Source organism: Cricetulus griseus (assembly GCF_003668045.3).
Source record: "Cricetulus griseus strain 17A/GY chromosome 1 unlocalized genomic scaffold, alternate assembly CriGri-PICRH-1.0 chr1_1, whole genome shotgun sequence".
Taxonomy (NCBI): Eukaryota; Metazoa; Chordata; class Mammalia; order Rodentia; family Cricetidae; genus Cricetulus; species Cricetulus griseus.
Genome location: NW_023276807.1, coordinates 49,204,230 through 49,231,097, shown reverse-complemented (window position 1 = coordinate 49,231,097; position 26,868 = coordinate 49,204,230). Strand labels below are relative to the sequence as shown.

General features: G+C 42.7%; 1 protein-coding gene across 1 annotated transcript in view; it reads left to right on the top strand.

Annotated features, from left to right (window-relative positions):
• Positions 1 to 1,135: 1,135 nt before the first annotated feature.
• LOC103160853 (prolow-density lipoprotein receptor-related protein 1) overlaps positions 1,136 to 26,868 on the top strand; it is a 49,173-nt gene continuing 23,440 nt past the window's right edge. Inside the window, exons 1-14 of the mRNA XM_027391243.2 lie at positions 1,136 to 1,656; positions 4,766 to 4,879; positions 6,954 to 7,073; positions 7,735 to 7,974; positions 8,810 to 8,935; positions 11,067 to 11,186; positions 14,476 to 14,601; positions 15,073 to 15,276; positions 16,302 to 16,470; positions 16,772 to 16,940; positions 17,752 to 17,977; positions 19,107 to 19,232; positions 20,536 to 20,760; positions 25,887 to 26,198. Coding sequence (XP_027247044.2) covers positions 1,581 to 1,656; positions 4,766 to 4,879; positions 6,954 to 7,073; positions 7,735 to 7,974; positions 8,810 to 8,935; positions 11,067 to 11,186; positions 14,476 to 14,601; positions 15,073 to 15,276; positions 16,302 to 16,470; positions 16,772 to 16,940; positions 17,752 to 17,977; positions 19,107 to 19,232; positions 20,536 to 20,760; positions 25,887 to 26,198 — 2,353 coding nt within the window. The 5' untranslated portion in view covers positions 1,136 to 1,580. The remainder of the gene's footprint in view (positions 1,657 to 4,765; positions 4,880 to 6,953; positions 7,074 to 7,734; positions 7,975 to 8,809; positions 8,936 to 11,066; positions 11,187 to 14,475; positions 14,602 to 15,072; positions 15,277 to 16,301; positions 16,471 to 16,771; positions 16,941 to 17,751; positions 17,978 to 19,106; positions 19,233 to 20,535; positions 20,761 to 25,886; positions 26,199 to 26,868) is intronic.

The following is a 26,868-nucleotide window of genomic DNA, read 5'->3' as shown; positions in this document are numbered from 1 at the left end:
TACAAAGCAGGAAATGGCCTCTCAGCAAACCCTGAATTTACCAGCACCTTCATCTTGGACTTCCAACCTCCAAAACTGTAAGAAAATAAATGTCTGTTGACCAAGCCATTTATCTATGGTAACTTTTTGTAGCAGGCCAAACTGGCTGAGACAACATATAATCTCATTTAACTGATGAATGGTCCCAGGTGTATAGGTTCCTGTGAGAGCAAGTCTATATGCTCTCTGCTCTGATTGGCTCTCTTTGCCACTGGATATTATTAAAGCATCTAAAATCATCTGATTTCAAAGCACAGACATTACAGCAGAAACCAATCTAATATCTTGGAAGATTTTTGTTAAAACCAGGCATTTTTTAAAAAGTTGGCTTATGCAATCAATGCATACAAGACATTCAAAGAAAACTTCATAGCATATGGCATTGTGGTGCCTTTGGTTCAGTGTGATGGGGCCACAGCGAACATGAAGAGGAGGTATGAGCTAAAGCGAAGCTGTGGCTACAGTGCTGCAAATACGATCTAAGGAGGCACTTTGCAATTCATTTTTCTGTTTCTATTTTTTCTGGTGCCTTATTGCTGTCTCTCATTCCCACAGACTATAAATGCTCCTTGCCAGTTTAGCATAATAAATTCTAACTCCATTCTGTTCTTTCCAAGAAGCTGACATCCACCTCCCCTGGCTTGCTGGAGAGAAAGAATGTTGACTTCGCTGAGAAAACCGGGTGGGAGGAGGTACAAGGTGGGAAGAACCGGTGAAAACCGCTCCACCCTTCCTGAACAGTGGTGTTCGTGAGCAGGATGGTCACTAGCTAAGCTTGGGTTCGTGCTTAACTCTGTTCAAATTCGACTTGCCCAGTCAGTAACATAGACTGAATCAGGAGTGTGTTTCCGGACTTTAGCCGTGAAAGAATGGTGTCTTTAGCGTCTTCAACACCATCACTGAACCTGGGTGGGAGAAAGGTTGAATTCTGCCTAGGTACACAGAGAAGGCGCTGGAAGGGGAAAGGAAGTGGGGCTGGGAAGAGATGCTCGATCAGGATACACCACAAACACGTTGGGGTTGAGGTGGAGAGGGGACGGGGAGAGGGAGGAAAGGAGAGAAGGGGAGAGGAAGAGACAGGGAATTCTATGCTTTGCAAAGTGAAGTTAGAGCACCAAGCATACTACATCACCTGAGAGACAGACATGCTTCGGGTTTGTAAAGGTAAAATCTCTGAGTGAGATTTCCAGGTGTTTTGTGTGTAGACCAACCCTTTCTGTGTCCCTAAGGGCTAGCTCCCAGTGAGCCCAGTTATATTTCCAGTCCCATTGAGGATCGGGAGACGCAAAGTCCGCATCCACAATGCGAGGAGACCTTCCTGGATAGTGGCAGGTCTTGCCCTGATAGCTCTTGATAGCGCTCGCACAAGATGCGCACCGGCACACCCCAGGCTTGGATTCAGCAGCCTGCAAGGAGGCGTGGGTATTGTACCCCACCTCCACCGCATCCCGCGCCCCTTGCCTCTCGCTCCTCCCTCTAGGGCTTTCCTCACTCAGGCGCCTGGCGAGAGAGCAAGATCCCAACGTCTGTTCCTCCCAGGCATGCGGGGCCGGACGCTCCTGCTTCTTTTTTCGATGGTGCAGGTATTGCTGGGCAGCGTCGGGCGCTCAGGGGCAGGTGAGTGGGGCCGGTGGGCAGGGGCGCCCTTGGATGGGTCGCAGCTCGGGTTTGCAGGGTGCAGAATGTACGGTGCAGGGTAGCAGTAATGTACTAGCAGCGCGCTGCAGAGACAGAAGGCAAACTTCAGGCGGCCTCGCCGAGCTAAGCGCTAAGCGTGAAGTCCCCCGCTGTGCAGTGGCAAGTAGGGTATAGAAGGGTGAGGCCGGGCACCCTGCAGGGACAGCCCTGGATCATCCAGGATTGCCAGGCCCTTTGCAAACCTGTGGATAGGAGGAGAGGAAAGGTCAAGGACATAGGTTCTCTTTTCTCCTATGGGGTCATCCAGTAAGTACAAGAGGCTTAGCTTAGAACACCATACCTTTTAGATTGTTCCTTCCTCAAAGTCCAGACCTGGTGGGACTCGCTTCCTAGCTCCAGTTTCCCACAAGTCGCCGTGGGGGTGGTTTATAAGCACTGAGAATAGCCACTCTCCAAAATCTGCTCCTGGGAAAGAATGGATGGGAGGACTTCCTGCAGCACCTGTCGGGGCTGCCTTCATAGACACATCCAGAGATGTGATCTGGGGAAGGGAGGACAAAGTGTCGCAGGGTGGTGGAGACAGGTACAGTTCCCGGTGGATGAAGATGCTAGCTGCTGATGTCGACAGAGGTCGGAAGTACCCAGCATTTGAGAAACACCTGCCTAGTGGGGCTGGCAATCCCCCCCCCCCACACACACACACAGGTGTGCCTGATCCTACCCCAGTCACAAAGGGAAGAAGGCACATGTGAAGTCGTGTTTGCATCTTTAATCACTTTAATCCAACTTTAATCACTTTGGAGGAGACCTTCCAAGGCTCCGGCCCTCAGGATTTGTGCCTAACCTACCTGCTCCAGCATCTACTCTGTGGCTGAACTCCCCATACTACTTCTGAAACAGGATTTAAAAGTCATTTGTATTTTTTTTAACTAAGCAGTGAGTTCATGTCTTTTAGTAGAAACTTATCTTTTCATGTGCTTTAGGACAACATTATTCATAATTATGAGAAAGTCACTGCAAATTTAGTGCCAATAGATGTTAGCAAATGCCATATAAATGCCTTTATAGTAAGCCCCCACTTACATTATGAAAGTATGGAAAACCAGTCTGCAGGTAATGTCTAGAATTCATATGCATTTTTGGTTCCTAGATAGATAATCTCCGAGATAAAATATTCTTCAGTTGTGGCTCACCTAATGGTCTGAGATTTTGACAGTGAACTGCAACCCTGAGATCTTTCTTCAAGGATCTGCTTCAAGAGGTAGCAAAGGAGTTACTGTTTTGTGAGCATTGATTCAGTAGCTTCTGTGTCAAACAGCTTTGTGCTTGATTGAGGTTTCACTTTTTAGGATCACTTGTAGCCTAGGCTCATTGTAAACACACACACAAAAAAAAACTGCGGTCACATTATCAGTGTGCAAGAGGGTACACGGAAGAAATGGCTCACTTGACAACTTCATGACATGGCTAAGGTTTTTAATTGTAGATGGGGGGGGGAGCAGCCAGAGGCATCTGAAAGAGTCCAGAGCAGAGCGAGAAAGAAGTAGACTGAACATAGCTAAGCAGACTGAACATGGCCAGGGCCAGGAAAGTGGGGTAGGATAGTGGAGTTAGCAACATAGTAAGAGACAGAGAATACAGCATAGTGACAGAGAGAAAGAGCGTAAGAGAAAGTGCTAGAAGAGTAGACACTAGCCAGTTATAAAGAGGGTGTAAAACTGGGAGGAGAGAAGGGCCAGGAGACTGGTGTGGGTGCTTTGAAATGTGTAAGAAGTGCTTGAGAATAGAGCCTGAGGGAGCCCAGGAGGCCAGCAGGGCTTTGACAATGGAGCCATATGTCCCTTCTGCCATAGGTAAGGAGAGTAACTCCTTTTGACAAGTTGGAGTCACTTTCACAAGTTCCTAAAAATGCCTGCTTTTATCTAACCACCATAAATCCCCCTATAGTACAGGTTAAGCTCATTTCTTGGTATTCAGACAGCTTGAGACCTAATAGTCAGTCAGCATGTAGTCCAACCAAAATGCTTCAACCCAGGGGGTCTGTTGACTGAGCCTGTCCCCATAGTAGCAGTTACCAGACATCAAATGGTCTCTGCAGCTTTATTCATATGATAGCCTAGATGGAATATGAGGAGATGTTAAAGGTGGCAGCTAATCCAGTAATAAACAGTATTCCTGGGGGCTTTATTTCTAGTGCTTTTTGTAGGCTGCATTTGCTTTAAAACCAACTAAGTTGATAACATAGTCTTAGAAGAAAACAAGTAAGACTGGGATACAGTCTCTTGAGAGAAGCGGTCTGGAAACAGCCTTCATATCCACTTTCATCAATTAGCTACCCAGGTTGCTGCTGCCAGAAGAACTTCTTGAGTCACCCATACATAGTGTAGAGATTCCAGCAGGTACAGGCAATACAGCTTAAGTTTTCTAGGAACCAAATATTGTCTTTCCTCTGGAAGAGTTCGCTAGTAAATCTAGTATCCCCCTGAGGATATTCCACATCAGGCTTTGGTTAACCATTGAACACCAGACCTAATAAATAGAAGCTCATGACTTGAATGAAACAATATAAATTCAATTTGCAAATGACTCAAAGCTTCCAAATACTTATAGCAGAGCTGTTAGGGAAGTATCCCCTAAAAGGATGTTGTTTTGGACTGTCAACTCCGACTCTCAATAAACATGGGTCTGTACATGTCTAAGATTAAATGCAAGCACTTAGACTCCAAGTCTTAGAACTAGACCTCAAACTTGTAAGTGCTCACCTTCCATAGCTTTGTGACCAAGCTAGAGCTGGACGTACTGCACCCATGTCTATTGGGGCATAAGCATGAGTCTCCTTCAGTCTAACAGGAGTTAGAGGAGGCACACAGTAAACCTCCCTGAAGCAATTCTGTTACCAGAAAGACGCATGGTTCCCAAGGAATTTCCTGGTGAACCCAAGTGGGATGGGGAGGGGGAGCTTAGTCCTCCTTGAGGAAAGAAGGTCTTTTACCATGACACTCCATGTCTTCTTACCATGAAGAAATGTTGCCTTGTGCTGTAGAGGCCAGAAATTCTCATGACTCTGCTTCTTGCTTATCTAATGCAGGTGAAATAGAGTGCAACAGGACACGGCAAGTGGCTTGTGGTGAAAAGTGCATTCCTGTGGCCTGGCTCTGCAATGGGGAGCAAGAATGCCCAGATGGGACAGATGAGCAGTGTGGTAAGCACTTCTCAAGATGCTACCATGCACCAGCCCTGGTGTCCAAGTCCAGGGTGAACATTCCTAATGTGAAAATCTGAAATGTTCTAAAATCCAAAATGGTTTAGTTCGGACAATGATACCACTGTGGGACATGCTACACCCGACTTGATGTGATGGGTCTCAGCCAAAAAGACAGGTTTACTGAAAATACCATATAAAATTACCTTCAGATTGTGTGTGTGTGGAGTATATTTGAAACACAACCTACTTGGCTGGCTGAGACAGGAGGATCACAAGTTCAAGGCCAGCCTAGGCTATTGCCTTTGTTTGACACCAGCCTGGAAGAATTATCAAGACCCTGTCTCAAAATGAAAAGGTTGGGGGATGGTATATAGAATGTGCAAGACCCTAGGCTGATCCCCAGTGCTGAAAAAAAAATCAGCATTATTTAGATTTGGACCCATTCTTGTGATACTTTAGTGTGTGTGTGTGTGTGTGTGTGTGTGTGTGTGTGTGTGTGTGTGTGTGTATGCAAAATAAATGGGAAAAAACCTTAATATGAAATACTTGAGAAAGTTCCCAGCATTTCAGATTCAGGATATTTGATGTGTATTTGGTTACAGTGTCCATCCTCATGGTTTTTGTCCCCTGAGGGGATATTCAAACATGAGGAGTGTTCCTGAGTGGTCACAGGTTCTCAAAGACTAATCCACACATCTTCAAGCAGTGGTGGCACCACTGTAAGAAGCAAGTTTGCACCTTAAATTTAGATTTAAGCATTGGTAACCATATTAGCTTAAGTGGACTGACTCAGAGGCTCTTGCAGAAGCCTTACAGACCACAGTACTCAAAGCTCTTTTGCATGCAAATTGTGCAAAAAAAAAAAAAAAAAAGAGTACAAAACGGTGAGAAACCAAGTTAAATATTTGGCAAGTACTTTGCTGCTATAAAGCCCTAGTTGTCAGTGCTTAGTGTATTCAAAGCCCCAGGTGGGCCACCTGAACGCTAGGAGAGGCAGAATGCTTCGAAAGCAATGAGTCCCATTCCTGTGTCGTGCATATAAGACGGGGAATAAAGTCCTCATGAAGAGAGAGGGAAAGAGAGAGAGAGAGAACACACACCAACGTATTGGTGAGAGTGAGTATGCCTTTTTTCTTTCATCCCACTTTCTGCTTCTTGGGTGGTCACTTGCTGTTTCTAACATCACATGAAATATTTGGTATCAAAATATGCTCGGGACTCAAGGTACAGCTCCAGGGTTGAGTGTATTTGGAACATATACAAAATCCTGGGTTAAAATCTAGGAATCAAGTGATATGCCAAAACAAAGAAACAAAAGAACAAACAGAAGCTGGGCGGTGCTGGCGCAAGCCTTTAATCCCAGGACCGAGGCAGGCAGATCTCTGTGAGTTCGAGATCAGCCTGGTCTACAAGAGCAAGTTCCAGGACAGGCTCCAAAACTACACAGAGAAACCCTGTCTCGAAAAACCTAAATAAATAAATAAACTTAAAAAAACAAAAACAAGCAAACAAACAAACAAAACCAAAAACCAAACAGAAGCTTGAGTGTGCTTGCTTTGTTGTATGGCCCTCAGGCATGTTACTCATGCTACTGGCCCTGAATGTAAGTGGCACTTTCCTAGGCACTAGTGCACCAGAATGAATTTTTTAAAAGGTAGAGGTGGTGGGTGGGGGGGGGGGTAGAAAGTGAGCCAAGTGTGAGTATTCATCTCTCTCTTATTCCTGACTTAGGGTGTCTTGTAACCAGCCACCTCACACTCTGGCCGCCATGCCTTCTCTGCCATTATGGACTATATCCCTTATTAAACTGTGAACCCGAATAATTTCTTCTTCTCTCAAGTTGCTTCTGTTGAGTATTTTGTCACAGTAATGGGAGATGTTAGTTTTACTATAGGGTTGTTACCAGGAGGGTGGAGGGAACCAACAAGTCCAGGGTTGTGATTAGTGTCAAACTTGGAAGTAGTTATTGCTTTGCAATTTGAAGTATATGACATGAAATCCAGTAAACTGATGAACTCTGACAAACTTGTCTTCCTCCATGCCTGTTCTTGAATCCAACTCTGGCCTGAAGAAGAAAGATGTCTTGGACACCTACAAGCCTGGCAGTGTGATGATGGGAAGTGTATTCCCGTTAGCTGGCTTTGTGACGGTGCCAGTGACTGCTTAGATGGCTCCGATGAGGTGGGCTGTGGTACGTATGACTTACTTTAAAAACTGCACCCATTTATTATTTATGTGTGTTTGTACAGCTGCACATGCATGCATGTGCCCCAGACACCATCCCATGTGGGCAGAGGTCAGAGAATGACTTGGGGAGAAGACAACTTGGGGAGTCAATTCTCTCCTTCCACCACTCGGTTCCCAGTGATAAAACAGTTCCCAGTGTTAACAGGCCCAGGGGCCAAGGCTGCTACTTACCAGGCCATTTCATCAGCCTTGCACAAGTTATTTTCAACAACGCATCATCTCTCTGCTCACTCATAGCTTGTATCAGCATCACCAGTGCTAACTGAAAGTAAGCCACAGAATAGTCTTAGGCTATGTGGGCTAAGCCAGGTATTATATTGTCTTTGGTGTTACAAGAGACTCTCAGACCCATTTCTTTGTTCTTTGTTTGTTTGTGTTTTTTTTCTCCCAAAATTATTAGCTTTATCGACTTTTTGAAAACTTCTTCAGGGAGAAACTTCAGTTCAAAAAGTCACAACCATGTCCCTAGTGATATACCTAGCTAGAATCTCTTAGTTGTTAGTTTCATAGATCAAGTCCACTACATAGTCATAGTACTTACCTGGATAGGCATGTCCATCGTACTCCAGCAGTTCTGCCTCGCCCACCTAATTCCTGCCTTTCAGAGTGCTTGACAGCCTGTCCAGACTACAAAATCCAGTGTCCGGGAAAGGCTCAGTGTCTGGATGCTGGGGAACGCTGTGATGGCCATCAGGACAGTGAAGATGAGTCCACAAAAGCACACTTTCCCCACAGCCATTGCCTGGCTGGGCAGTGGCAATGCCAGAACAGGGCATGCATCATGGACACCTGGAAGTGTGATGGCATCGATCATTGTGGTGACGCCTCAGATGAGGAGGACTGTGGTACGTACATACGTATGTACATACATCTCTGGCTTCCCCACTTAAGTTTCAAGGGCTGGGTGTAGCACATGGGCTGTTCTGCAGCTACATTTAATCCCTATCACTGAGGCTACTATCCTCTATCTAAAAGCGGGTTGCTCCCTAACAATAGCCAATGCATAGTTATCCATGGAAACACAAAAGGCTGCTTAAATAAAAACTCTTGTAATGTATATGCTAAATAAGCACTGCCCAGTTTGTTCCCAGTGCTGATGAGCCATCTGTAGAACACCTGAGCACCAGTCTATGCAGGAAGCCTAACAACAGATGACACCTATTCCCACATAGTGAACACTGAGGGTGAAAAAATTCCCACTAAAAAGTGCAAAGCCCAACCCCAAAGTGTGGCGAGCATTACATTCTTTCCTGAACAACCCCCAACCCCAGGATAGTGGTGCCTCTAGTTTCCTGATGAACTAAAATCTCAAACTTTTGTGGAGTTAAAGCTGCAAAATTTAGCATGCTCCGCTTCTAACATTTGTACAATTAAGTGCCTTTTAAAGGAATACTCATTTTGGGTCAAGCGACTGACTCTAGTACAATTTTAATTCCAACTATTTGAAGCTAGATCAGTCAAGTTTAACATACTTTCCATCGAGTGCCCAGATGTCTTGCTATTTTTATGATTGAGTCTAAAGCCCTAATTCTCTGAAAAAAAAAATCAGTTTGAAATGACAAGCTTTACTTTCCAGCCTTGAATTGCTTGGGCTATGGGAATATTGCCACATAACCCACTGAAACGATAGTCTCTGACTACACTCCTGTCCTATAAGTAGTAGTGAAAAAGAATGTTCAGCTTCCTCTACAGCCTCCTGTCCAGAAGGCACTGTTAGCTGTGATGGAGGGAAATGCATTCCAGAGTCTCGGATGTGTGATGGGGAAGCCGATTGCACAGATGGTACTGATGAACCCAGTATGTGCGGTAAGAAATTGCTTCCTCAGCTTCAGCCGGGAGGTGGGAAAATGGGATGAACTAGCTTACTGCCTTAGTTACTGGACTAATTACTACTTGATTGACTGTGACAAAATAGCTGGCAGAAGCAATTAAGGGTGGAAGGATTTATTTTGGCTGGCAGTCACAGGCTGGGTGAGACGGCTGTCCAAGGGCATCCTGGGTATGTGTTTGCTGCTTTGCTCATCTCTGCAAAATGGGATGCAGAGAGATGGGGCTGAAGCTGTAACTGTAAAAGACAGCTGTAACTGTAAAAGACATACCCCCGGTGGCCCACTTTTGCTAGCTAGTTCCCGTGTCCCAAAGGTCCTACGCTTCCTAAAATAGCACCATTATCTGGGGAGTGCATGTTCAAACACGAGAGTCTGGAGGTGACATTTAGATTCCAACCCTAACAGTTATCATCGGGGCCAACTCCTTGGGAGAATGCTTAAAATGAAATGCATACATGGGCAATTACCTTTGTCCCTTACATTGTACTATCTTGCATTTCATTTATTACATTAAAGCTCCTGGCTTTGGTTTTGTGAATATGAGCAAAATCCCTTAACTTGCAAAACTTCAAGAGCTATTTTCATTGTGTAGCTTTAAGGAGATGGGTTAGCTAAAAACATAAATATTGTACTGCTTTGGAAGTCTGGGATAAAGCCATGAGTGTAGCCTCTAATGTTGGTGGCATACAAGTGGCAAGGGCCACACCCCTGGCTGAAGCTCAGCCATCTATAGTACTATACATCCTTCACCAATCTAGAAACCCCTCTACAGGGAACCTCCACTGAGCCTGGTGCACACAAACGCTTTTGCTCAGCTTTCAGCTTGGGGATCTTATATGACCCAGCACAACTTTGCAGATTCAATACAATCAAACCTTAAAAACCAGTGAAAGCAACAGAAACCATTTGGCAAATGTCTGGGGGAGGAATGAATCAATTTATTTAAGAAAAAAATAAGATAGAATTCTCCAAGGATGATAAAAACCTCAGAAAGCATCTTTTCTGGTGAGGAGAGAGGTTGTTGAAAAGTAACTCTGATTTTTTTATACAAGGTTTCTCTCTGTGTGTAGCCCTGGCTGTCCTGGAACTTGATATGTAGACTTGCCTCTGCCTCCCGGAGTGCTGGGATTAAAGGCATGTGCCACAATCAGCAGGATGTAATGGACTTTTTGACCTTCTGGTTTTCACTAAAACAATCACTGTTGGATGTGCAAGAAAAGTGTCTTAGGGTTTCTATTGCTGTGATGAAATACCATGACCACAAAGCAAGTTGTTGAGGAAAGGGTTTATTCAGCTTACACTTCTACATCACCAAAGGAAGTCAAGACAGGAATCTAGATACAGGAGTTGATGCAGAGGGTGTAGCCTCTGCACCGTGGAGGGGTGCTGCTGCTTACTGGCTTACTTCCCCTGGTTTGCTCAGCTTGCTTTCTTCTAGAACCAGGGATTACCAGCACAGGATAGCACCACCCACAGTGGGCCCTCCCCTTTCTGGTCACTAATTGAAAAAAATGCCTTACACCTGGATCTCATGGAGGCATTTTCTCAATTGAGACTCCTTTCTTTCTGATGACTCTAGCTTGTGTCAAGTTGACACACAAAACCAGTCACTACAAGCAAAAAGAGTGAGCATCTTACCTTAAGTCATTTTGTCATCTGTCTCCTATCCCCTGTGCCTCTAAAGACTCCCCCTAAGGCTTCTGAAGAAATTTTGTACCATCAGAACCCAAGTGGGAGTATGAGCAAACCAAGCACAGCTTTGGTTCTGACATAGATAACTCTATTGCATTCATAAACACAACATACAGGGCCAAGTGTCCCCATTACCCATGGACCCCACAGGAAACACCCAAGGGGGTCTTGGCTTTTCTATAAAAGGGAAAAAAATACACCAGCACGTGAAATCATCCATATGATAGCTTGGAAAGAAATGCCACTGCCCTGCTCCTAGGCTGCCTATCTTTCCCCAGCCCCATACTCCCAGGTGAGAGGGCAGGATCAAGGGTTGTCCCTAAGTGGTCATCTGTTCCTCACCCGGCACAGAAGTTGCATGATATAACATGGTTTTAAAGCATTAATCTCCATGGAGTTCTACCTTGTCCCTATAGGTAAAACCTGTTCCCTGCTGAATGGTGGCTGTGAGGGGTCATGCAGTGATACCCGATGGGGTGTCCAATGTTCCTGTGCATCAGGGTGGCAGTTACAGCCTGATGGATGGAGCTGTGGAGGTCAGAGCTCACCTGCCTCATCTTTTAGAAACATTCTTATTGTACACAATAAGAATTTTAGTCATGTACACAATATGAATTTTAGTCATTTTAAGTGTACTGTTACTGATGTTTACATTTATAATGTACAAGTGTCACCACCATGCATTTCTAGCTCTTTTCATCGTTTCAGATAGAAATTCTCTCTATGTAACAATAACTCCCTAAGCTCCACAGCCTTTAACTTATGTTAGCCTCTCCTGACTGTTCCTGTGAATTTGTATATTCTACGAATTGCCACATAAGTGGAGTCACACTGTGTTTGTCCTTTTGTGTGTCACATATCTCTAGGGTTCATCCATGTGTCAGTATTCCCTTCCTTTTAAAGGCTGAGTGAAATTCCATGTTTTGCTTGTACTGTATTTTACCTATTCAGCTATTGATGGTGCATTTGGGTTGTTTCTGCTGTGTGTGTGTGTGTGTGTGTGTGTGTGTGTGTGTACAACATTAGCATAGCTTTTGCTGTAGGAATATACATTTTGATCCTTGTTTTCAGTTATCTGGCTGTATTCCACAAGTGGAATGGTTGGAGCACACCTATTTCCATAAAGGACAAAATTTTAATTTCCTTGTCAATTCTAATTATTATTCTAGTTTATGGGAATTGCAAGTCAATTATTGACCAAAGACGAATTACTAAGTTTAGTGTCCTACCTTATGGAGCTTAAAGAATTTCTGTCACTGAACAAATATCCTCCTCACATCACAGCCAATCCTCAGGTCTCTGCAACCAAGGCTGGACAGATGGTGGACTTAAAGTACATTGTATTTTTGTTCTTCCTTGTCCCTTTTAGCTGACTTTCTCCAGGCCATTCAGTCCTCAGATTTCATTTCTCTCCTTTGTAAAATGGGATAATGGAAGCAGAATGGCTAAAATAAAATTTACATATCTTCACTATTCTTAATAATGGAAAAAGACCAGTAACCTATAGCACCTATCTATAACAATACAGGATGATAATTTAGGTTGAAGTATAATGCAAACATAAATGATCTGCTGTGTTGAATGTGTTCACCAAAAGACAGGTTGAGTTCTGCTCTGGGCCTTATCTTTGTACTCAGTCCTCTCTTCATGATGGACTTGCAGGCCTACCCACCTGGGAAGGCTATAAAATCATAGTCTACATTGGCTTTAAATTAAGACTTCATCAAGAGATGTTATGTAGGCTGGTAATCCTTTACTCTATGTCTAAAATCTACATATGAGTGAGTACATACGTTTGTCTTTTTGTGATTGGGTTACCTCACTCAGAATGGTTTCTTCTAGTTCCATCCATTTTCCTGCATATTTCAAGAATCCATTGTTTTTTTCCGCTGAGTAGTACTCCATTGTGTAAATGTACCACATTTTTTCTATGGATTACCAGCCTACAATCCACACTGCCAGAGAAGCTAGTAAACAAGGTGGACCCTAAGGGAGACATACATGGTCCCCAGGAGAAGGGGAAAGGGTCAAAATCCCCTGAGTAAATTGGGAGCATGGGAAGAGAGGGGAGGGAGCTAGGACAATGAGAAGGGGAGAAGAGGAGAGATGCAGAGGACATGAGGGAGCAGAAAGGTTGAGTCAGGGGAAGAATAGAAGATAACAAGAATGGAGATACCATAATAGAGGGAGACATTTTAGGTTTACAGAGAAATCAGGCACTAGGGGAATGTCTGGAGATCTATAAAGATGACACCAGCTAACAATCTTCAGCAACAGAGGAGAGGCTACCTTAAATGCCCTCCCCTGATACTGAGATTGATAACTGACTTATATGCCCCCTGATAGCCCTCATCCAGCAGCTGGTGGAAGTAGAAGTAGACACCCACAACTAATCACTGAACTGAACTGGAATCCGGATGCAGAGAAGGACGAGTGAAGAGCAAAGGGGTCCAGACCAGGCTGGTGAAACCCACAGAAACAACTGACCTGAACATCAGGGAACTCTTGCTCCCCAGACTGATAGCTGGAATACCAGCATGGGATCCAGACCCCAGGAATATGGGTTTCAGTGAGGAAACCTCGGAAATCTACAGGACCTCCTGTAGTTGTTCAGTACTTATCCCTAGCACAGGTGTGGACTTTGGGAGCCCATTCCACATAGAGGAATACTTCCTGAGCCAAGACATACAGAGGTGGGCTTAGGCCCTATCCCAAAGGATATGATAGACTCTGATGACACCCTATGGAAGGCCTCACTCACCATCCAGGGGAAGCAGAAAGGATATGTGATAGGTAGGGTTTTAGTTGTTGGTGGTGGTAGGGGAGGACAGGAGGGAGAAGCGAACTGGGATTAACATGTAAAACAATCTTGTTTCTAATTCAAATAAAATATCTGCAAAAAAAGAGAAGACAGTTAAATAAAAAAAAAGAGAGATGTTATGAACCCACTTTGAAGTTTATTACTTATAATTAAAATTTAATAAGTCTTGACAATTTAATTTAATTTATTTTATTGTTTAAATTAAATTTAAGTTATTGGATTATTAATTCTTCATTAGAAGCTGGTCATGACCCAGAGAAGCATCCAGGTAGGGTTGCAGCACACTTTTTGGGTTCTGACTCATGGCAAAGCTTGGATGGCTATGAACTTGACTGTGGCCATGCATCGATTATCCTGTGACTGAAAAATATTGTTATGCACTAGGATTATGTGGTTTAGGAGGAATAACTTTTTCCTAAAATGTCCCCAAGGAACCACTTTCCTTCCTATTATAAATAAATAAATCTCACATAATTTTGTTGTTTACCTGAGGGAGAGTCCTGTTTGGTTTTTGTCATTGTTTGAAACAAGGTCTCATGTAGTAGAGGGTAGAATTGAACCTACAACGTAGCTGAAGATGAACTTGAACTTTTGATTTTCCTGTTTCCATCTCCCCAGTACTAGGTTAACGGGTGCATTTCACCAAGCCTAGTTCCTGCCCATAGACTCTGAAAACCAATAGAACCTTAGTTCAATTCGGTATCATATCTGTGAGCATGCCCTTTTGTGTCTGCTTAGATAAAGTGTTCTGTGGCAACTCTCGGCCCCAACACTTGCCATTCTGAAACAGATTCTGGTGTGACTGGCTAAAAGTATAGCCTAAAAATGTTGCTGGATTAACAGATTGTATTTTATGCCAACCACATCAGGGCTCACTGTCCAGAAGCTTCAGCTGATTTATATTCATATGAATGGGATCTGTGGTGAGCCCGTAATTTCTGTGCACTAAAATACTGAAGCTATAGCTCCTGGGTCATCTCTAACTTACGACTCTCTGTCATCAGATGTAGATGAGTGCTCTCTGGCATATGATCCTTGTGGCCAACTATGTCATAACACACCAGGCTCTTATTCCTGTGGCTGTATTCAAGGTTACCAGCTCTACAACGGCACAGACTGCCAAGTTACAGGTGAGTTCTATAGTCAAATCAAGCCCAGCTTCTGCTCTATTCCAAAGATGCTGTTACTGTGACAGGAATTGTCTAACCAGATTGTCAGTTGCATTGAGTATCTTTAAAATGGCATAGTTACTCTGTAGGCTATAGAATTAGGAGCTCCAGAGAATCAGCCAGTTGAGTTTTAATTTGGCCTGTGCTTCTTTGCCTCAGGTTGCTCATATCTGACTGCTATGTGACAAGCATGTATTGGAGTTCTGTCTAGGTGGGAGCATCTAAATCTGAAATCAAATAATGCAATTATGTTCCAACAATTATCTTTAAAGTGTCAGGGGAAAGGAGGGACTAAGACAGCCCACAAATCTCAGAGTGAGCTTTGTTTATGCTTTAGGGATGCTTTGTTTACATCTAGATGAAGGAATGATGTCTTTAGTTAAAGGGAAAGTCACAAAAGAATAATATGTTACTATCTTCCTTCTACTGCAGATGATGATGTTAAAATTCTTATAGCAGCAGATAAAGAGCTTGGTATCCTGGACCGAAGAACGGGCATCTATGAGATGTTGATCTCTGTAAAATCAAGGCCCAGTTCTGTTGCTTATGACCTGAATAGAAACATGTACTTCTGGGTAGACAAAGTCTTGAATGTATACATCCTTGGGAAGCCAAACTCTGTTCCTCTCTACCCAGGTATGTTTTTTGGCATTAAAATTTAACTTCTTAAGGCTTCCCACATTACTGCTATAAAATTCCTGAGACTGCCAACCTTAAACAAGAAGAAGTTCTTTTTTGAGTTCAGATTTTTGGAGTGGCCAATTAGCAGCACATCAAGGCAGAAATGTGGGGGAGAAAGCTGCTCACTCCATGACAGCTGGGAAAGAAAGGGAGAGAGGACCAGAACATCATCCTACATTCCCCTTCAAAGGGATATTCCCAATGACCTAAAATATTTTAGTAGACCCCTCATTTAAAGGTTTCTACTACCTGCCAATAATAATGCCCACAAGGTGGGGGCCAAGCCTTTAACCAATTGTCTCTTTGTGATACAACCCACATTCAACTTAAGCATACTGTAAGAAGTATCTTCATCTCTATCTGATAAATATCTATATCTATATATGGGAAAGCTTTTATGATTTACCTGTTATGAGGCATGAGAGTGTATAAAATTCCAATATGAGACATGTATGTGATAGGGTGGCTCCATAAGGGCATCACACAACATTGCTTGTTCCCTGAAAGTGCTTTTAAGAAAGGTATAAATCTTGGGATGTAGCCTTAAGCCAGCATCTTCTCCATCACTAGGTATTTGAACTTGGGTCTTAACTCCTTTGAACTGCCTCTCTAAGATGAGGACACTAGCCAGAGTTCATCTCTCTAGGTAGAGGTAGGAATTAACCACGTAACATAGTGAAGAAGGGCATAGTGAAGAAGGTTAGTGGCAGACAGAACTCATCATAATTCTCAGAGATCTCAGTGGTGGCCAGGGTCTGAGTTGAGGCCACACGCTCTCATACTCTTTGCTTGGGCTTCTCCTTGGGTGCTCCATGCATGTTGGAGACTCTGAGGAATGCCTCTGGCCATTATTCTTTGAGTCCTATCTGCTGCATCATATAGATCCAAATCAGTTGTTGAAAAGTCTTGTCAAATACTATTTTCAAAGCAAACATAGGCATAAAAAACTGCAAGTGTAACTCCGTCTCCTGTGTCAGCAGAACTTCCCCCCGTGAGCAGTGTTTCTCTGGACTGGTTCACGGGACAGTTGTACTGGGCTAGTAGTTCTGCAAGGGTCATCTGTGCTGGCTTAAGTGATGGCAGAGGCTATGTCAAAATCTTGGAAAAGGATCTTGTGCCAGAGGAGCTGGTGGTGTTTCCTGCAAAGAAGTAAGTAGTGTTTCTCTTGGAATGCACCCCAAAATCTCTTGGCATTTTACATACTTAAGAAGAGAGCATGCCAGCCCTAAGGTTTCATTTGCTCCACAAAATTGTTTGTACATCTTTGACTGAATTCCATGTAGCCAAGCCTTTCCATGCCTGATGAATATGGGAACTGAGCTGTCCAGCTTTGGGTAGCAGGACATTAACAAAGCTCATAGGAGAGAACTAAGGGAGTTGTTGAGAATAATGTGTGGACATAAGTGAAGGCATTTTTGTTTTGAAAACCGTGTACTCCTGCTGCTTGCAGGTATTTGTACTGGATAAATAGAGGTGAGAACAGGGTGAAGACTGTTGAGACTGCAGGAATGGATGGCTCTGACAGGAAGACACTAGCAGTGGTGACCACAGAGGAGCCTTTGGGACTGACACTTGATCATGTGACTGGCAGACTCTACTGGATCAGTGGCTATAAAGAGGTACTACAGATAGGCCTAGAGGAAATGGGAACTCTCCTTTGCTAGGAGCTAGGAATAGGTCTACAGGTATGCACCTGTTTCTGTGATGGCCAGCATTAACTCCATGCAGTAATTTGCACTGCAAAAACAAGAAAAGCAAGGTTTAATTGCAAAGCATCTTCCAGTAGAACAGACTGTGCCAACAGCTTGGGAGACTCGGTGTGCTTTTTTTTTCTTTTTTTTACATACTCTATAGCCCAATAGTGTTACATTTTTTTTTTTTGCAGTTATAAAGGACATGATTTATGTTGTACCCATTTTACAAGATGTTTTTAAGATTTCTGGGAATTTCCATGGAAGCATATAGTTACTTAGGCGCTTTAGAGCTATACTCAGAACTCCAAGGCCTAATGTTGCAGTTTCTAATATCCCAATATGGGAATGACAAACTAAAAGGTCACGATGACATAGTGACTAAAAGCAGAAATTCACAGCTTGGTGAGTCACATTTCCAAGTCTTGTTTCCTACTTGTGATTTAGGCTGTTCAGGATGCTTTTGTGGGTACTCATGGCTCTCTCTGAGAATACATAAAACACCTACCTTGTGCGGCAGTCACAGAACAGAGTGAACGGCATCGGAACATGTCTGGATGTAGAGCACATGGGATAGCAATTCAAATCTGAGCAAGAATCACTACATGTGATGACTTTGACAATAGACTCCATGATCTTAGATGAATTCCTCCTTATAGGCTTGATGTCACAGGCATATCTAATCAGCTCCCAGAAATCTCTGATGCTATCTCTAACTCACGAGACTCTAATCCTTCAGTCCATAGAGACAGTGAAAGTGGACGGCAGTGGGAGGTACACCTTTCCTGGGATATTTTTGGATGGTGAAGACCCCGTTGGCCTGGCTGTGTTTGAGAATGCCTTCTTCTGGGCAAATCAAACTCAAGTGATTCGTACCTCACCCAGGAGTCCAAAGGAGAGACAGGTGTTGCTCCAAGCCTCCGTGTCTGCTCTCTTAGTCCTCCACAAGTCCCAGCAGCCCAAGAGTAAGTGACCCTCTTGCTTCTGAATTGCTGAGATGGAAACTGCCCAAGATGAAAACTCAGTATGTGGTCAAAACTTGCTGTTTTGAGACCAGATGTGTTTTGGTCCCTTCTCCTTCCAGCTGTCCATAGGACTTCTAAATATGATCAAAAGCATCATGGGGAAGCTCATTCCAAGTTCTGTGCCCTGTGTCTGGCTAAAGCATCAGGTGGATTTTTAGAGCCTGGGGTTTTGAAAATATAAGCTCTGTGCTGGAGTTAGCTCATCAGTTAAGAGCACTAGCCTTTCTTCCAGAGGATGCAGGTTCAATCCTTATCACCTGATTATGGCTCACAACTGTCTGTAACTACAATCCCAGGGAATCCAATGCCCTCTTCTCAGGCACCAGGCATGTATGTGGTGCACATGCATACATGTAGGCAAAACACTTATGCATAAAAGGTAATAACATAAATTAATCTAAAAGAATAATTATGAAAAAGGAAGCCTAAGATGTCCATGGAGGGGAGGGTGGGGATTATATTCATTGACATCTGGACTAATAAGGGAAAAACAAAACAAAGCCTGGTATCTGGCTCCTAGCCAGAAATCAAATGTTCACCAGGAAGGAATTAAAAGCATTTGCTAACATAAATTGTGTATCATAGTCAACCCAGATGCTGCTGTGTAATGTGTCTTTTTATTTATTTTTATTTTTTGGGTTTTTGAGACAGGGTATCTTTATGTGGTCCTGGCTGTCCTGGAACTTAATGGTCTTGTACTCACACCTCTGCCACCTGAGTGCTGGAATCAAAGGCATGCTTCACCCTGCCAGGCTAAGTGTGTCTTAGAAACTAACCATGGTTGAGAATACAGATGCCTTTAAGGGAGTCTCCCAGTAACCATTCTTCCTTAACTCCAAGGGAGAAGGTGCAGTTGATTAAAGTTTCTTGACCATATTTTAAGACATTGGAACACTTGTATGACAGCCAGTCAGGAGACCAGCATAGTTCAAAGGTCAGCACACCCATGTAAGGTGACAAGTATATTTGGATTCTTCTTAAGGCAGACCAGCTTACCTCTTCTTCAGTACTGAGTTCTGAATGGTTTGGACAGAGAACCTGAATCTATCTACTGTTTCTTTTTAAACAGGCAGACATTTGGCATGTATTCCAGGTTCTTGCAGCCACCTATGCCTCCTGTCCCCTGTCCATCCCAAGGGCTACAAGTGTGTCTGTCCAGAGGGACTGTTTCTTTTACCTTCTGGCACATGCAGTGGTAAGTTCCCTGGTGAAATGGATGCAGTTCAAGAAGGTTTGCTCCAGTTTAGCCTAAGAATATGACAGATTCCATTTCTGATCATCACAACTCCTGACTTCATCCTACTTTATTTTTCAATTTTGTTTACTATTATTGTGAGAGGGAGCACATGGGCACTACTGTGTGCATGTGTCCATCAGAGAACAGTTCTGTGGAGTTGGTCCTCCCACCTTTCTGTGGGCTCCAGAGATGGAACCCAGGCTCTCAGTCTTGTGTGTCAAGCACTTGTACCTCCCTAGTCATTTCATGAGCTCTCTACTCCTCTTGAAGGCTAAGCGATATTCTGCTTTATGTATCTAGTTCATCTATTACCAGAAGATTGGATTTGATTTCTTTAAAGCATAAAATGGCATGCATAATTCAGGCATGCATGAAAATTTCACAAGTGAATCAATAGAAGTGTCTTCTATGAACCCTATTACATATCCTGACTTAGTTTGTAAGCAAAGTCTCTGCTTGAACGCTGTTTTAGTCTAGTATTGTTAACACAAATTCCCCCATGTTGTTGTTTTATCACTAAAATATTAAAATTTACACAATCTATTGAGTATTTCTACTTAACCTATTGGGTTTTTAAAACTAGAACATGAAAGTTTTAAGAAGAATAAATCATGTAAATATGTTTATGCTCCAACTTATTTTTAAAGACAGTTCACAGGACCAGCTTTGAATGGACCGTGGTGGGATAAACTGCAGTTGCCAAGCAATCTTCCCAGATTTAGTTTTGAGCATTATATATTGTGTGCTGTTAAACCACATACTCAATTTTTCTTTAAGTAAGAGAAAGCATTAAAAAATCTCTAGTAGCCTCGAGGTGGTGGTGCACACCCTTAATCCCAGCACTCAGGAATCAGAGACAGGTGGATCTCTGAGTTAAAGGCCAGCTTGATCTACAATCTGGACTACATTAAAAAATAATATCTCAAAAAACAAAATTAAACAAACAAACAAACAAAAAATCCCCAGTAGCAAGACATTCAGTCAAGTGGTACAGCATTCCAGTGATCCAGCTTTAGCCTTCCATTCAAAACCAGAGATATTCAGTGCCTTGGGAAAGCTAAGCAACACTAGTATTTGCTTAAGCAACCCATGTCTTTAGAGGTTATGGTGGTCATGTGGTCATGTGTGTGTGCTGCAGAGACAGAGATATAAGAAGACACTTGTATGCGTGCCCGAGCTTGAGATGAGGCAGCTCTCAGAAGGGACCCCAGGACTCGTCTGCTGAAAGGTCAAATAATGAATCTCTCCCTTCCCTTTGTAGAATTCAAAGTTGTGTTTTCTTCTGGCAAACGCCTGTACTTGTTGAAAGTCAGCGCTATGGGAACCGCTGTAGAGAGAACTCTAGTCGAGGAGCATTCTGGGAATCTCTACTTACTGGATATTGATTGGAAGAGGAATCTCATCTATTGGTCAAATGCCCAGGGACGTCTCATTTATTCAGCGGGATATTCAGGTCAAAAGCAAGAGATTTGGACCCAGCACACAGGTGAGCTGTGGTGCCATCTGGTTTTCTTCCTTTCTTTTCTGGTTCTAAAATGTGTAGGGCCAAAAAAGTGTAAACATCCCTAGTCTGAATGTATTTCCATGCCAAAGACTAGGTGTGACTAATTGAATGTGGTATCTGTTATTGACCCATTGTTCTTAGGCATGACCTTGGCCATAAGACTAAATAGAGGTATAAGGGTTTCTTTTTATTTTCCTTTCCTGACTTTAAGTCAGGGAAGAATAGGAAAAAAGGGGGGGCTTTCATTCTTCAGTTTTGCATTGCAGATTTCTCATACTCTAATTTAAAAGTCATTTGCAATGCAGATTTCATAGAGAAAAAGCAAGATATTTTCTTAATATGGCAATATATATTTTTCCTTCCCACACTCCTAAATGCTGCACCTCACTCCTCAAGTTCCCCTCGTTCTCCCTGAATGCAGCAAACATCTCCATTGTGAAGGACTGAGACTTGAGCTCCAGGGCGAGTAATTAGATTTCTGAACTTCTGTATCTGTGTGCTCTGCCAAGTGCTAAGGCTATACCTTACTTTGAGAAGTGCTTTTGCCACTTTCCTTGGGGATGTACAGGACACCCAGAGGGCTGGGTAAGTACAATGGCTGCTGAATAGCAACTTCTAATGCCCCGGTCAGAAAACATTCAGGACAAACTAACCGTGACAGCACCTAAGAGCTATGTGTGAGATGCCTTATCGAGCATCTTCCCACTTAATGGAAATGCTACTTTCTCCCCACTGGCCGGTCATACTAATTGGCTTCTGCATTGCAGTTGTATCAAGGACTGCTGGTTTAATCTGAGCTGGCTCTGTTGTGGAGCAGTGATAGCTTTCCATAACTATAATAAATGCCCAAGGTGGTCCATTTGTAAAGAGAAAATCCTAACCGAACAAATGAGGCACAAATAAGAGAAAAAGTTTGTTTTAGCTCTTAGTCCATTCAGGTTTACAAATTGTTTTTTTCTGGTGATAGTACTGGATGCCAGTGGTGGGAAGTGACTGTGGACCTAAAGTGCTCACCCCAAGACCAAAGAGAAAAAAAAAAAAGGAAAAAGAAGGTACTGAATGCCCATGGACACTTTGAGGGCACATATTCCCAACTGCTTGACTGTCTCCCATTGGTCCTCATCCATTAAAAGTCCCACAGCTTCCCAATAGCACCACAGGCTAGGTGGGCATCAAGGCACTAACACGTGAACCTTAGTGGGGTATTCAAGATCAAAACAAACTGTAGCAGTGGCTAAAAACAAAACAAAGACAACAGTATCACTCCTGATAGCCAGATATGTTCATAGGTTACATGGCCTCGTTAAAACCCATCAGGACATTTAAGTGTCCTGAGGTCAGTGTTTTCTCTTGGGCACATTACTCTTGTGCTCAAGTTGAAAACCGAGGCCCCAAATCTCCAGTTAAAATTCTTGGTGACAAAATGAGAGGATTTCATAGTCTATGACTTTAAGTACCAATGTGACATTGTTCAAAGAACATTCTGTGAATCTGGCAAGTAGGGTTTTAACCTTGAATACGCAAAGGGCAAAGATGAAATCCGTAATTCAACATGAGTGCTCTCTCTACGTTGAAGAGCCTGACAAGGGAGAGAGAGCACTGAGCTTGGGCCAGAATGACTTCATGGATATAGAGAGAATTCTGACCTAATCTTTAAAAAGTTCCTCCCATGAGAGGTTGTGATGTAGTAAAGAAGGGCCACCACCCTAAAGAAAGAACAATGAATAGTACATTAAGCCTCCTGTGTACTGGCTTCCCCATAATACACCACTCCCTCACCCTGAGTCACCATTCATGTGTTTGTCTACCCCTTCGGAAGTTAATGTTGAGTCCTCACTATCATGCCCTGTAGATGTGCTACAAAGAGGATGACTTTAACAACTGGCTTTCTGGGTATTGCAGTTTGGATAAGAAAGGAATCCCACCCATGGCCCAGTCATATATTGTCTGAGGACTTGGCTTCCAGGTGGCATTGTTGAGATCTAATCATTAGGATGTTGACTTCATCAATAGATTAAACCAGCAAGGAGTTCAGAAGTGAATGGACTGTGAGAAGCCAGAACCTGGCTGGGGGAAGTAGGTACAGCTTGTGTTCTCCCTGCCAACTTCCTGGCCATGGTGAGGTAAACACTTAGTCCACTATATGCACTCTGTCACCTTGTCCTGTATTACCACATAGAGACCCAGAAGCACTGGTGACAAATGGCTGTAGACTAAGCCATGGGCAGGAATAAAACTTCCTTTCATTACTTTTTATTCCACCTCAGATACCTTGTAGCAATGACTAAAAAACAGAAACAAAGACTTAATAGGAGAAAAATATGCATGCATATTCCTTGACATGTGCTTATAATAAAGCTCACTGATGAATAGTGCATAATCTATGATTTTTTTAAAAAAACCTAAGATTGAACATTTTATCTGGTAAAGTTGTAGAGGAAGTGTAGTTGAATACCATTTAATACTTTTGTTTCTATAAACAAGTGAAACAAAGGCAAAGTGATGAAGACACAATGGAATTAGTTCCTCGGTGCCATAAGGATAGTTTCAGTGACCTCGATAATACATTATAAGCACTAGAAAATGATTCTTGCATTTTTGGATTTGTTGGATATTTAGAGTTTAATTTCGCATGTAAGTGGAATGTGTGTGAGTAGATCAGAGGACAGCTTTCAGGAATCAGTTCTCTCCTTCCACTACGTGGGTTCCAGGGATCAAACTCAGTTTATCAGACTCAGTGGCAAGCACCTCTACTCATCTTCCTTTTCTGAAGTAGAGATTAAGGGTTCACAAACTTTGTATGAAGTGCCAATACTAACCACCACATTTGGTGGCTAGTTGTCATTGTATCATGAAAACAGCATTATACAAGGTATGAAATACTAGCTATCTTCCATGAAAAGTTATCTATATAAAAAGGCAGTGGACCAAATTTGGCCAAAGGTCAATTATTTATTATCTCTAGTCTATAGAACAAAACACAATCAACCAGCAACCCCAAAACAAGTACACTCAGATATGTGTGCTGACAGTTTTCATGGTGTAAATACTCCCACAATGCCAGCTTCCAAGCTACCATGTAACATGGTTAAAATGGATTTCAGAAGTATTTGTGGAAGCAAGCTTTACACAGTATGTTCACCATTCAGGAATGATTGACTATAAAAAATGTGTGATAGAGTTTGCCACAAAAATCTAAATGTCCTTGAATGCCTATGTGATGAGATAGGTGGGCAAATCCACAATGGTTCATTTAGTGATGTGCAGTCAGTGTTTTATAAAACTACTTTGAGGCTTTATGTGTAAGGTATATGGGAAACAAAAACAATATTGTTTTTAGACTCATGTCCCCTTCTCAACCAATCTAAAAAATCCATAGAGAATTCCAAACCCAGAACCACATGCAATTCCACAATAAGGAGTTCCAAGCCAGTAATAGTAAATTTTAATAAGACAATTAAGAATATATATTAGTTGGGTATTACTGTTAGTAAATCAGTATGATTGATTTAATTACTTACAGTGAACCTCCACCTTGCAGATTTCCTGGCTGTTGTGAGTTTGTGTGGTCAGCTATAGTAACTTAACCATAAAATAACAGATACTATTCTAAGATTTCCTGTTTTGTTTTGTTTTGTTTTTTTTGTTTTTTGTTTGTTTGTTTGTTTGTTTGTTTTTGGTTTTCAGGGTTTCTCTGTATAGCTTTGGAGCCTATCCTGGCACTCACTCTGGAGACCAGGCTGGCCTTGAACTCACAGAGATTCGCCTGCCTCTCCCTCTGCCTCTGCCTCCCGAGTGCTGGGATTAAAGGCCACCAATGCCCAGCAAGATTTCCTGTTTTAATTCTGCTTGTAACAACTCCATGAGAGAAGCATCCTTATCATGGATTTGAGGAAACTGAGAAACAGGGTTTTGAGGAAAGCATTCTTACCTAGCTGGATACTGCCCTTAATCTTTTTTTTTTAATGAATTGTTAACATTTTCCTTTTTTAAAATTTTATTTATTTATTATTTACATTTATTTATTTACATTCTGCCTCCACAAATGCCTGCATGCCAGAAGAGGGCACCAGATCTCATTATGGATGGTTGTGAGCCACCATGTAGTTTCTGGGAATTGAACTCAGGACCTCTGGAAGAGTAGCCAGTGCTCTCAACCTCTGAGCCATCTCTCCAGCCCCCTGCTCTTAATCTTAATGAATCCCTAGCTTAGCTCTGACATCAACTAGCTATACTAGGCATGAGCAGGAAGGGAAGAGTGTTGGAAATTAGTGCCTAACTCAATTATCACACCTGGCTTAAGGTTTCTATTGCTGTAAAGAGTCATCATGACCATGGCAACTCCTATAAAGGAAAACATTTAATTGGGACTGGCTTACAGTTCCGAGGTTTAATACATTGTCATCATGATGGGAAGCATGATGGCATACAGGCAGACATGATCCTGGAGAGGTAGCTGAGAGTTCTACAAGCAACAGGAAGACAGAATGACACTTGGCTTGGCCTGAGCATCTGAAACCTCAAAGTCCAACCCCAGGAACACACTTCCTCCAACAAGACTACATCTACCCCAATAAGGCCACAACTCCTAATAGTGCCACTCCCTATGAACCTATAGGACCATTTTCATTCAAACCACCACATTACCCATGTTTTTAATGTACTTGGTCCTTGTCGTAACTACACCTTCTCATTGTAGATTTTATTCCCTGTGTCTTCTCTTGGTGACCTTGCATTCTATCTGAAGGGATGTCACCTGTCCTAGTCTATTTTCCTAAAGCAATTTCAGCTCTAGCCCTTTGATGTATAATTGATTGATTTGCATGTTGACCTGTGAGAAGAAGGAATATTCCTCTGAAGTTACAGGCCTGTGTTCAAATGCAGGCCACTTGGACATCTTCAAGATGTAGTGGATCTTGCCAGGTGGCTGTGAGGACCATTTGAGCTCAAATGAGAAGCTTCTGGATCCAGACTAGGCTTTATGAGTCTCATGTTGCACAGAAGTATCTCCTGTAGGGACTGGTCTCCCTCCTCTCCTTGACCCATTTGAGCCAGTATATGAATATACCTAGAAGCCGTTTCTAAAGAAGCCTCTCTTCCTTCTACAGTCTGCTCTGCAAATGTGGACATATCCACCGGGAACCTGTTCTGGTTACCCTGTGACCGAGGTACCATTCAGAAGACCAGAGTTCCCGGCGCGGAATCATACACTCTCTACAGCACGAGTTACATTATCCTGCAGTTGCTACTTGATTGGCCCAGACGGGTGTTGTACTGGGTGGAGAGTGGGAAGCCCCTGCAAAGCATGACTCTTGATGGCAAAAACAGACAGGAAGTTTGGAGAGGCACCTGGGCAGCAGACACTTGGATGGCTTTGGACCTTGGGTCTGCTAGTATCCTCTGGACCACCAAAGGGTTGGGTAAGTACTGTACATTAATACGTGGGTAGAATCTGAGGCCATATGCCAAAGCCTCTTTTTTAGTCTAATGCTTCAAGTCATTTCTTTCAAACTTAAATTAGTATATGTGTTTTGGGCTATGGTGGGAAATTTTGTTTTAAATTTTTAACTGACACATAATAGTTGTACATACATATGGGGTAAAGTATGATATTTTGACACCAGTATACAATGTGTATTGATCAAATTATAGTAATTAGGATATTCACCACCTCAAGCATGTGCTGTTACTTTGTATAGAGAATATTCAAAATCTTTCTTCTAGCTGTCCTACTTATTCTGAACATTGCTTCCACAAAGACTTTAACTCAAAATTTGACAGTTACTGCAAGGCACTTATTTCAAACTTTAAAAAAAAATAGAATACCAGAAATAATAGACTCAAGAGCTTAAAAAACATATATGTAGTTGTTTTTCCAAAAGTTTGTTCCAAATTTGTTTTTTCTTCCATAAGTAAAAATAGCAGGAACAAACATCCTCTGGGAAGGAGGTACCAGAGCAATGGTTACACCTTGGTAAAAAGGTGTAAGCTGCAACTTCACAGTGATTGCTCATCTTCTTACCTAATGGCTACCTTGGGGCCTCGTGGTAACGTGATAATAGCCATGGTTTTTTTGTTTGTTTGTTTTGT